Source organism: Microcebus murinus, chromosome 15, assembly GCF_040939455.1.
Source record: "Microcebus murinus isolate Inina chromosome 15, M.murinus_Inina_mat1.0, whole genome shotgun sequence".
Lineage (NCBI taxonomy): Eukaryota > Metazoa > Chordata > Mammalia > Primates > Cheirogaleidae > Microcebus > Microcebus murinus.
This window is the reverse complement of record NC_134118.1, coordinates 69249280-69261888: the sequence shown is the minus strand read 5'-3', so window position 1 is coordinate 69261888 and position 12609 is coordinate 69249280. Positions and strand designations below refer to the sequence as shown.

The following is a 12609-nucleotide window of genomic DNA, read 5'->3' as shown; positions in this document are numbered from 1 at the left end:
ATGAATATATTTATGGATATTGTAACTTGTAGTATTCAACAATAATGTATTTTGTGTTAGGTTTTATGCTAGCTCCTTGGGGATACAAAGATGAATGAGATAAGACTCGTGCTATGAAAATCCAACCTAATGTTTTAAATAAATTATATCATCTCATTAGTATTTGGGCAAAATAGCATAAACATTTCCTTTTAAGTTTGCTATGCTTATCTCTGGTGGCAAGGCATGAAGTGCCTTTACATCTCATTCAGCTATGAGAAAGAATAACCCCGTGATAAATGATTTACCTTATTCTACAGACAAGGGATGTGAGGCTGAGTGAGTTTACATCAGTTGCCTACGATCACATGACTAGTAAGGGTCTGAACCAGTGTGTGTGCTCTCTTCTTTTAAGACTCCAGAGCCTGCCTTCTTAGTCATGCTTAGTATAGCTCCTCTGTGTAATAGAAGATTCAACAGGGTAGTGGCTGATACAATGGTAGGAACACTACAATACTCAGCATGTAGTGGAGGTTATTTATTAACTAGAGAAGTTCAATCTCAGGGTTTTGGCTGTGTCTGCTACCATTTTTAGTTTTGTTCAATGTAGTCAATTCTTTTACCTACTCTGTTAATTCTCTTCTAACAGCTTCCATTCCCATATTCAGGTTGCGCAAAAGAGTGCAGCCTGATAATATAAATGCCTCATTAAAGATTGGGCAATTATTAACATAACTTGGCAGCAGTACCCAATAAGTTGTACTCCACATATGCAAAAAACAAACTCCAGCATCTAAAGCTATTGTGTTTGATACCTTTATAGAGATATTAAAATTGGAATAGGTCTTTGTGATTAGGATCAGGAATCTGGTTCTCTGGACATTGGATTTGAAAATCATTATGGAATGAATAATCTTTCTGTGGCTGTTGATAAACTTCTAAATAACTTGCTCTGTCTTCATTTTCTTTGATCTAGAAAAGAAAATAAAAGTAACCTTTTGTAAACATGAATGATCTTTTGCATGTTAGAGAGATGTTGGATCCATAGTAAATTTCATTAAAACATGGTAGGTTATCACAAACCTTTAGCATTACTGTAGCAGATGATCCCATGTTTCCTAGGCATTTATGCCAGAGAGTTAAAGTTATTTCAATGTTTCTACGACTGGCTTGAGATGATTAGTTTTCATAAGGCACCATTTAAAAATAATTTAATAACTGCATACTATATTCTTTACCATGTGGTAGACATGAAAAAAAATTACAAATGAGAGCTAAAGGAAAATTAGTTGGGCATTTAAAATAAAAGATTTAAACTTCAGATAATCATTGTAGCAAAAAACAAACCAAAAACCCTACCTCAGTAGCTACTGCCATAATGAACCAGTTACTTTATCATATAGCATTCCTCTTTGTTCCAGTGTAAAGTTCATGGAGAACACACTTTAATGTATGTTTCCCTGTGACAACTAATCCTCATTTTGAAAAACAAAGCTTAGCTATAGAAGATCACAGTGTCTGCTAGTCACTTATGCACTATATTATTTCTCTGAGTTTTGATCCACTGTCTTGTCAGCATAAAATTATGCAACTGTGTAAGCAAATTGCATAAAACTCTGCTGGAGACTGTGGAATCTTATGGTAAGAAACAATATTGGAATGTAAATGAACATGTCTGGAAAATGGGCTTCAAAGAGTCAATCCTCCAATTTTAATTGTTGGGTGGATATAATATTTTAGTGAAATCATATGTAATCTGCATGTGTTTTCAATCTCCTTTCACAAAACAGGATATGAAACAGTTTATAAGCATTCATTTTATTTGAAACATGATCTGATTATTGTCATCACTTCTTAAGATTTGATACATGTATGAGTATGCTATCTACTCTTACTCATTTTTGTATATACTTCACAGTGTCACGAGCAGAGTAGACTTTTAATAAAGTTGAATGGCTGGAGAAGAGAAAGTAGTTTTGAGTAGTGCAAAATGATTAAGGATTTAGAAATAAGTTCCATTTAGAATCTTTCATTATGAGTATGTGTGTATTTTGTTGTACAGGTTATGTGGAAATTCCTACTACATGAAAATAATGAAACCTCATAATAAAAATTTTCTTCCTATCTTCTTAAGATTAGAAAAAAAATCATAGCTCGTTTTATTGCCATTATTTAAAGGAATGAGCTAATCCACAGAGATTCTTTTTCCAGCTAAATGAAGCTCATTCCTTTAAGTATCCAAAGGAGTTTTCTAAATAATTTATAGAACATGCATTATATGCTTCCCTACTTTCTTAAATGGATATAGATAATGATTTCTCTTTAATGACTCAGGATCATTATTATCAACATCTAACATTATACAAAATCATGAAACAAGCTGTAACAGAGAACAGGTAGCATTCTACAGATGAGGAAACTAAAGGAGGTGATTCTCCATGGTCGTTGTAGCTTTTTATCCAAGATTATTCAGTGTGCTATAGAGAAAAGAACATCTGATCTTGATTTTGAATTCTCATTCCTTTGTTACTTCCCCATCCCAAGATGCCTGTTCTCACATCTTAGTTTATTTGGTCAGAATTAAATTGAAGGACATATAAAACTATTGCTTAGTGTCTAGCAAACTAAATATCCTGATAATTGTTTTTTACCTGGATCAGAGCTTTCTCACCAGATCCATTTATCTGAGGAACACCCTATTTTTATGAAGGGTTTGTAGTCATTTGTTGCCTTCAAATAAGGTACAAAGTATTTAGTGTCTGGTTAAGTGCTTAAAGGTTCTGCTCTTACAAAATTGTAGAGTATGTTTGGATGTATGGACCCAAACACTTCTATTTTGGTGCTTAGGAACCATTTTAAAATTAAGTTCTTTGATGATTGGGACTGGTAGATAAATGATCTCTGATTAAGAAAAGGGTTGTTGTATTAGGGGGAAAAAGCATGTGGAGAAAATGAAGGAGAGACTATGAAAGTAAATACGGTATTTTCTTCTCTGTGAGGAAACATTTATCTATAGAAAAGTGTTATTCTGCTCTGAAAAGTTTATCCTCCTCGTTCACCCATGGATAGTCAGGATAAATGGTAATCAGCACAATAAATCATGTGCTGTCTCTGAAAATATATGTTGTTTTGAAGATTTCATATTATTAAGCCACTTGAAAATGGGAAGGTGAACCCTTCTCAATCATACTTAAAATTGTGGCAAAGGAGATTTTCATCTCTATTTCAGAAAAATAAAAAGGATGAAATGTTCAAATAACACAGTAACAGGATTATAAGGGGCAACGTGAGAAAGTCAAGTATATATTAGACTATTGTGTATGGTTATAGCAAAGATAATAGGCTTGTGGAAATTAATTTTTGAATTTGGGCAGCAAAAGCTTGTAGAAAGAAGTGATAACCCTACATTCTATAGTAGGACAAGTGAATATCTTATAAATCTTAGGTTTATTGCAAAAGCCGTGCCTAGTTTGTACATAGTAGCTCTCAAAATAAGTGCAACAAACCATTACTGGTTTACCAGAATTTTCCCTTGAGATGGAATTTTAAAAGAACAGTGAAAAATATATGCAGGTGCTTGTGATGGCCAATCATAAGTTGATAATTTTATTTTGTTCCAAGTATATTATGAAGCTGATTATTTAAGAAATAATCAGCTGACTTAGGTGAAGCACCTGCATGATAGACAACTGAATAAAAACATCTTGTAATTTCCCTCAAAACCAAAATGAAGTACAGTAGTCTCCCCCTTATCCTTAGGGGGTACATTCCAGTACCCCCAGTGCATGCCAGAAACAATGCTATCCATACCAAACCTTATCTATATTATGTTTTTTCCTATGCATGCATACCCATGATAGTTTAATTTATAAATTGGGCACAGCAAGAGATTAACAGCAGTTTTAACATTATGCTGTAATAAAAGTTATGTGAATGTGGTTAGTCTCTCTCCCCTTCCCTCCCAAAATAACTTACACTGTCCTGTGGGTTACTTAACCTGAAAAAAGCAAAACCACAGAATAAGGGGGGCTACTGTATTGGAATAGATCTTTTTAAAGCAAGCATTTAAATGCCAAGTAGATTGTGAAATGAAAACCAGACACTCTAGTACTGGTTGCTAAACATACATCAATCCTTTCCTAAACTTTCCCTTATACTTCTTTTTACTTTATGGGAAATTCTGATAAATATAGTATTTTACTTCTACATACATTTGGTAATCATGAGAATTTGGTCCTCCTATATTTAAATCTCACTCCATTATAGATAATTAGAAAATAAGAGACAAGGGGGGGGTAATAAATTTTAAAAGGAGAGGAAACAGATGGTAGAGTAGAAGTGTTCGCTGAAAAATTGTGGGAAAGGTAAGGCAGGATGGGGATGATGGGTAGGGAGGCAGTGAAACTATATACTTAAAGCCACACTCAGGAAGGAAGAAAGGAGAGTTCTGTTTAATTCCACAAATATTTACTGAACCCCAGGTATTATGTAAAGCCCCCGAGGATATTGCTAAATATGAGTTACCTTCCCCAAGGAGTTTATATACAGGGGAGAAATACAAGCCAGAGACAGATAATAAATCAGTGTAGTAAGTACTATGACCATAGTTTGGGAAACACTGTACTAAGTTTGGCAGGTAGAAAGCCTCAAGATTATTCTGTCCAAGTGAGAAAACTCAAGTACCAGGGAGAATTACAGACCATACAAGAGAGCAAGGAAGAGGTTATACTAACATCTCATTTTAATTCCCAAACATCTTACTGGGTATTAAAAAAGTAGTTCTTAAACATATCCAAGCCAAGGTCATACAGCATCTATAGCTGGAAGAGTTTCTGCTACACTCATTTGGTAGTTTCAGGTCAATGTCTTCCCACAAGTGAATATTTATTTATCTACATGTGATTATTTCTCCACTTGCTCTTCTGCCAATATCTTTGTTATAATATTTACATTCATCAGGCCATCAACATGTTTTTTCAGCATTTGTAGATCCTTTAATTTCCTATTGTTTCAGTTTTCTTTTTTGGTACCATAATGTATGTTGTTTTAATTACGGAGACCAGGGTAAACATCAGTAGAGCAAGTAAGACATGCATTACACCTTTAAGGATTTGGGTTGAGGTTCTCTTGGAGGCTATCAGCTAGGACAACATATTTCATATTTTATTGACAGCTGTCTGAAGATATGGTCTCATGCATTTTGAGTATATTGGCCTTTATATTTTGGGACTCCTCCTATCCACAACAGAATTTATTTACAAGGGAATGGAATCTACTTTGTCTTGTTAATAAGTGGCCCAGTAACCATAAAGTTTTAAAGGGCCATCCAAAGAAACCTTCTTTTTGCTAAAGGGCAAATTTTCTGTGGTAAGATCTTTCTAAAACTTCTAATAGTTCACAATAGACTTGCAGATACAAATACCTGCTCTAGGGCAGCCTTACATGCCTTGAGGAATTAATCCTGGAGATAAAAACTTTTTTATTTTAAACCCACCCCCTAGCTTTGGTTATAGGGGATGTTTCAGCTGAGCTCTCTGTAAGCTATACATAGAACCAAATCTACCAGTGTAAGTTCTGCATAATATTGTGGCAGACCAATAACAAGTAGTGAGATTGAATCAGTATTAAAAAGTCTCCCAACAAAGAAAAGCCAAAGACCGGATGGATTCATAGCTGAATTCTAGCAAATGTATGAAAATGAACTAAAACTAATCCTCCTGAAACTATTTCAGAATGTTGAAGAGTTGAGAACACTTTCTTTCTCATTCTACAAGACCAGCATTACCCTGATACCAAAACTAGAAATGGACATAAGAAAAGAAAGAATACTACAGGCCACTATCTCTGGTGAACATAGACACAAATATCCTCAACAGAACACTAGCACACTGAATCCAACAGCACATCAAAAAGATAAGATACCATTATCAAGTGCAAGGATGGTTCAAATGGTTCAACATGTGTAAATCAATAAACAGTATGTTAATACATCATATCAACAGAATGAAGGACAAAAATCATATGATCATGTCAATGCAGAAAAAGCATTTAATAAAATTCAGCATTGCTTCCTGATAAAAACTCTCAGCAAACTAGGAATAGAAAGAACATAACTCAAAATCATAAAGGCCATATCTGACAAACCCACAGCTGACATCATAGTGAATGGGGAAAAGCTGAAAGCCTTTTCTCTAAAATCTGGAACAAGATTTCTCCACTCTTAATCAACATAGTAGTGGAAGTCCTAGCCAGAGCAGTCAGGCAAAAGAAAGAAATAAAAGGCATCTAAATTGAAAAAGAGGAAGTCAAATTTTTCCTCTTTTCCTGATAATATGATCTTACATCTAGAAAAACCTAGGTCTTACTTCTAGATTGCACCAAAAAACTTTTAGATGTGATAAATTAGTAAAGTTTCAGAATATAAAATGAACATAAAAAAATTAGTAGTCTTGCTACACACAAATAATGAACTAGCTGAGAAAGGGAGCAAGAAGGCAATACTGTTTACAATAGCTACAAATAAAATAAATTACCTAGGAATAAATTTAACCAAGGAAGTGAAATATTTCTTCAAGGAAAACTATAAAACACTGATGAAAGTAATTGAGGAGGACACAAACAAATGGAAAGACATCCCATACTCATAGATCAGAAGAATTAGTATTGTTAAAAGGACTGTACTGCACAAGTCAATCTACAGATTCAATGCAATTGCTATCAAATTACTGCTGTCATTTTTCACAGAATTAGGAAAAAAACAGTCCTAAAATTTGTATGGAACTAAAAAGATCTCAAATAGCGAAAGCAATCCTGAGCAAAAAGAACAAAGCTGTAAGCAATCATGTTACCTGACTTCAGAATATATTGGGAGGCTATATCAACCAAACAGCATGGTAGTGATATAAAAACAGATATATTGACCAATGAAATAGAATAGAGTGTCCAGAAATAAATCCACATATTTATACCCAAATGATTTTCAGTTAAGGTACCAAGAACATATACTGTGGAAAGGACACCCTCTCCAATAAATGGTGCTTGGAAAATTGGATCTGTATATGCAGAAGAATGAAACTGGAGCCCTCTCACCATATATGAAAATCAATGCAAGATGGATTAAAGACTTAAATGTAAGACCTGCAACTATAAAACTACTAGAAGAAAACATAGGGAAAACACTTTAAGACATCAGCCTAGGCAGCTAACTGTGAGGCTGAGGCAGCAGGATCACTTAAACCTAGGAATTTGAGGTTACAGTGAGCTATGATTGTACCACTGCACTCCAGCCTGGGCAACAGAGAAAGACTCTGTTTCTAAAAAATTAAAAAAAAAAAAAAAAGTGGGCCAAAGGCATAAAGACATTTCTCAAAAGAAGACATACCAATAGACAACAGAAATACATTTTAAAAAATGCTCGACATCACTAATCATCAAAGAAATGCAAAGCAAAACCACAATGAGATATCTTACCCCAGGTAGAATGGCTATTACCAAAAAGACAAAAAATAACATGCTAGTGAGGATACAGAGAAAAGGCAACCCTTAAATTGTTGGGAATGTAAATTAGTACAACTACTATGGAAAACAGTATAGAGATTTCTCAAAAAATTAAAAATAGAACTATTAATACGATATGATCCAGCAGTCTCACAACTGGATATTTATTTATCCAAAGGAAAAAAAAGTTGTATATCAAAGGGATGCCCGCACTCATGTTTATGGCAGCGCTGTTCACAATAGCAAAAATACTGAATCAACCTGTGTCCACTGACGGATGCATGGCTGAGCACATGTGGTATATATGCACTATGGAATACTATTTGGCCATAAAAAAGAATGAAATAATGTTGTTTGCAGCAACATGGATGGAACTGGAGGTCATTCTGTTAAGTAAAATAAGCCAGGCCCAGAAAGACAGATACCACATGTTCTTACTCATGTGGGAGCAAAAAAAGTTGATCCCATGAAGATAGAGACTAGAATGACAGATAACAGAGGCTGGGAAGGGAGTGTGGGTGGCAAGGGGGGAATAATGAGTGGTTGGTTTTGGGGTACAAACATACAGTTAGATAGAAGGAATAAACCCCAATATCTGATAGCATAGTAAGGGGACAATGTATTATACATTTCAAAGTAGCTAGAAGAGAAGACTTGAAATATTACCAACATATAGAAATGATAAATACTTCAGGTGATTGATAACCCAAATATCCTGACTTGATCATTACACGTTCTATGCATATAATAAATACATGTACCTCATAAATATGTAAAATATTCTGTATCAATAATAAAAAATAAAAGCATTGACTTAGTTCTAAAAAAAAAATACACAAAAATTTGAGATCCTAAAAATGTAAAACCTAATCTATATTGAGGCAAAGATTACTCATAATAGATCCATATCTGCTTTCTATGTCATCTCATATTAAAAGTATCCTGGCTAGTTTATAAGAACTTTTCACATATGGATTGGTTGTCATGGAAACCTACCTTAAAACCTACTGTTGTAATCTATACTTGGTCTGAAGTGTATATAAGTGGCTAAAAAGTCCCATGTTAGGCAGAAAAGCATCAAGACTCTTGGTGCTTTCCAATTCAGGGCTCTTAACAGATTTACCTATACAAACAAGGCGGATTTGTAAGTATGTTTTTCCCTTACTGAGTATTCAAGCTAGCCTTGCCCCAGTGCATGATAAGAATTGATAGGTACTAGAGTTCATCCAAGAAAACAAATCAAAGGCTGAAGTTCTGAGGATGTGTACCTATAGCTCCTGACACCAGAATCTCCCACAGGTCCTTTTGTGATTTTACAGAACTGGAAGTGATTGCTATCATTTTTAATTACTCTTGTGTATTTATTTATCATTCTCAGCCTGTAATTGGTTCTCCAGTACTTATGCAGAGGAGGGATGCAAAGCCAGTTCCCTGAACTTTAAGCCGTTGGAAAATTCTGCCATTGGCTATAGCTATTTCAATCTCAAATAGGTTTAGTAAAAGAATAGTGTCTGGTCTCAATCTTTTTTTTTTTCTTTTATTATCTCCCTATTATCTCTTTGAGCCAAGTACTACAATTGTGCCTTTTAACAAGGACCAATGTAGTAAAATAAAGAACAGAGTGGACACGCCATCATAAGCATTTAGAATGACACGTGTCTGTAAAGCAAAAGTTTTCAATCCAAAGTTTCCACAGTATCCTTTCACCTTAAATTGAGGAAAAGTTGTGACTTGCTTCTAGGCCCTGTATCTAAAGCTATTTTTTTTTTTTTTTGAGACAGAGTCTCACTTTGTTGCCCAGGCTAGAGTGAGTGCCATGACATCAGCCTAGCTCACAGCAACCTCACACTCCTAGGCTCAAGCAATCCTGCTGCCTCAGCCTCCTGAGTAGCTGGGACTACAGGCATGCACCACCATGCCCGGCTAATTTTTTCTCTATATATTAGTTGGCCAATTAATTTCTTTCTATTTATAGTAGAGACGGGGTCTCGCTCTTGCTCAGGGTGGTTTCGAATTCCTGACCTCAAGCAATCCGCCCGCCTCGGCCTCCCAGAGTGCTAGGATTACAGGCGTGAGCCACCGAGACCAGCCCTAAAGCTATTTTATAATTATCTCCTGCCATTTCCTACACACCCACCAAGATTTCATCCAGAATCTTCTGAGGATCCTTAGGCCCATTTGAGACAGAGGAAAAAGAAGTTAGAGGCAAATAAGGATATTACCTTCGCTTAACAGTTAATGTGTAGATATAATTATATGTACCTATTTTATCTTATATAATTGTTATGTATTTCTAAGTTTTAAATTTTTAGTGCAAATTAAATAATATTTATAAAATATACCTAAAGAGTAAAAAATAATGAATAATACCAGAAGCATCAGTATACATAATGCCCATTTTAAGAAAAAGAACATTACTGGTATATAAACCAAATGTCATTCCTTTCCTTCATCCACAGAAGAACCTATATTTTATGTTTATTCATGTTTGTAAGATCCTTGATTTTCTTATAGTATTCAGTGCACATATTGTAATCCTTGTAAGTTGTTGTTTGGTTTTACAAGGCTGATGGGGGAAAGGGAATATGAGTTTATTTTTCTTTTATTCTTAACATACCTGGAGCAGGACAGGTCTTGAATTGGATTCCCCTACTGAGGGGACCCCAGCTTTATCTCTGATCCCTGACATCCCCACAAAGTCACGAAAACTGAAGTTGTCATTCCTCAGGTTCAGTAAGTACCCTCAGGGTAAAAGCTGGCTTCAGGGCTCTTCCTACCTACCTCACAGGGTTTTCTCCCACTTTTACTTCATTTTTGACCTCTTGTTATTATTGATATTTACTTCCTTAAAAGTTCATCAATGCAGTTAAAAATGTTTTGTTTTCAGTGGGAGGGGGTTGGGGAATTAAAAATTACCTGTCAGGTACAATGCACGCTATTCAAGCAATGGGTACACTAAAAGCCCTGGTTTCACCACTGTATAAGTCATCCATGTAACAAAAAATATTTGTATTCCCTAATTGTATAGAAATTTAAATATATATATATTTTGGTTTCATATTATGTCTATCATTTTTAGCTGTTTTTATCTGAATACTCTTTCAGGGAACTTGGTTATACTTCTGGAAATGGAAGAATCTAGTTCACTTTCTAGTTTTAAAACATTCATGTTGTGTTCCCGTGTGTTCTTTTCATATGCACAGAGTTATATGGTCCTGGGAGAAACTCATTTTGATTGGCAATTACCTTTTCACTTAATTTTTGGGGGCCATCTCTTCTTAAATGACTGCATAATAATTTGACAAATGTATATAAACAGCTGATTACTTGACTTGGAGACGATTCTTCTCATTGGTGTGCACCTGAGTATGAAGTTATATAAATACATTTAAGAATTAAATTATAATTTTGTGTAGAGTTTCTATTTGTATGCTTGTATTTACATGTATGTATATGTTTTTTACTAGGCCGCTGCACTGAATAAAGATGCCAACCAGAATTTCTTGAAATTGTTTGATGGATATGTTTACAGTGGCGTGGAAACTTTGGGGAAGGAGCTCTTTATGTACTTTGGGCAAAAAGCTTTCCGGTAAGATAAACTCGTACATCTTATCTCTCTGCGTTTCGAGATGTGTAGGCGGCATTTCTTGGAGTTTGCCAGTTGTCACATCCAATCATGTAGAAGTACTTTATTTTTAAGAGCGCTCTAATATAAGAGGTTGCAATTCTATCATGGCAAGCAGCAAGCAGAAGAATAAATTGTGATGTCATGGTTACTTGGAGGTAGTCAATTTATTTCTCTTTAAAAAATTGATAGGCTAGCAGGGCTTCCCAAGATGTATTAGAGCAACACATCTTTGTTTTGCTATTCCCCAAACTCCCTGCACAGCTAGTCTCCCCTCTTGTTTTCACTAAATGTTTATTGTATTCAGTGACATCAGTTACTTTGTGTTTGTGACAGGCCCTCATTTGATTTAAATGTGTCAGTAGATTTTCAAAATATTTTTCTGTCTTCTTTCTCTGAAGCCTTGAATAGATTTGGAAACTTACAGAATTTCAAAACTTACAGAATTTCACAATTCCTATGGAAATTTGTAGCTAATATATTGGCAAAGAAAGACAAGCAATCTGCTACCTTGGTTGACTTAATGATAAAGATGTCAAAATTTATGTAATTCCATGCATGATCACATATTTTATTTTTGCAAGGAAATCAGTTAATATGTCTATTGAATCTCAGTCTGTCTTTTCTGAGTTTAGCCTGCACTTTTGCAAACTGTATAGATTGGTACTGCTTCCTTGAATCTTTTTTAGTGTTTCTTTAAGATATTGAACAGTTGTCACCTTCTTAAAAGAAAGAACTGTTTCTGGCCCCCATGTTTCCAACTGAAGGTGAATAATGGTCACAAAGAGATGATATGACTATATGATTGTTATTTATTGCATCTCGTCTACCACGTGTTTAGAGTACTTCAGGGTTTATGTAATTGCTTTTCCTTTGAGGTGTTCTCTCTTTATTGTCAGCAGCTGCTGTCCTTGGACAACATTGTCACTTCATGGTTTTTCTTAGTCTGGAATTGATAACATCAGCATATGCCCACTGGTTCATGCAGTAATGATATATTGCAGGTTACATTATTGCTATAGTAGATTGATGTGATTGAAAACTCATAGCTCTGGACAGAGTAGTACACAATGGAATCTACGCACAATAGTTAAAAACATTGGTATGTTATTGAATCTTTGGTATTAGGTGCAGATTTATTTATGTGGGATGAGAGGGAGGTTTTTATCAAGTGTTCTCCTTCAGACTGTTAAGGGGGGAGTCATTTCTCAGTATAGGGCTGTCAATAAGTATTCTATGAAGTTCTAAACAAGGGCAATGGTTTCTTCAAACTGCGTGAACTTGCACCATTCCTGGAGAGTACTTATCTCAGTATATGGCCAGGGAAAAATGCAGTGACTTCCTTCTTTTAAATTTCTTGCAGCCTTAACAACTATCAGACTTAACAATTCAAGATCAATGGCAGATCTGTGTTAGATTCTGCACTCAGAGACCTAAAATCAACTGTGTCCCCTTTCACAATGTAACATTAAGTTCAAAAAATGCATTCTCAACCTGTGTTGCTTTGG

General features: G+C 35.0%; 1 protein-coding gene across 1 annotated transcript in view; it reads left to right on the top strand.

Moving 5' to 3' along the window:
- Nucleotides 1–12609, top strand: part of NEIL3 (nei like DNA glycosylase 3) — a 42095-nt gene that overhangs the window by 2155 nt on the left and 27331 nt on the right. Inside the window, exon 2 of the mRNA XM_012770729.3 lies at nt 10944–11065. Coding sequence (XP_012626183.1) covers nt 10944–11065 — 122 coding nt within the window. The remainder of the gene's footprint in view (nt 1–10943; nt 11066–12609) is intronic.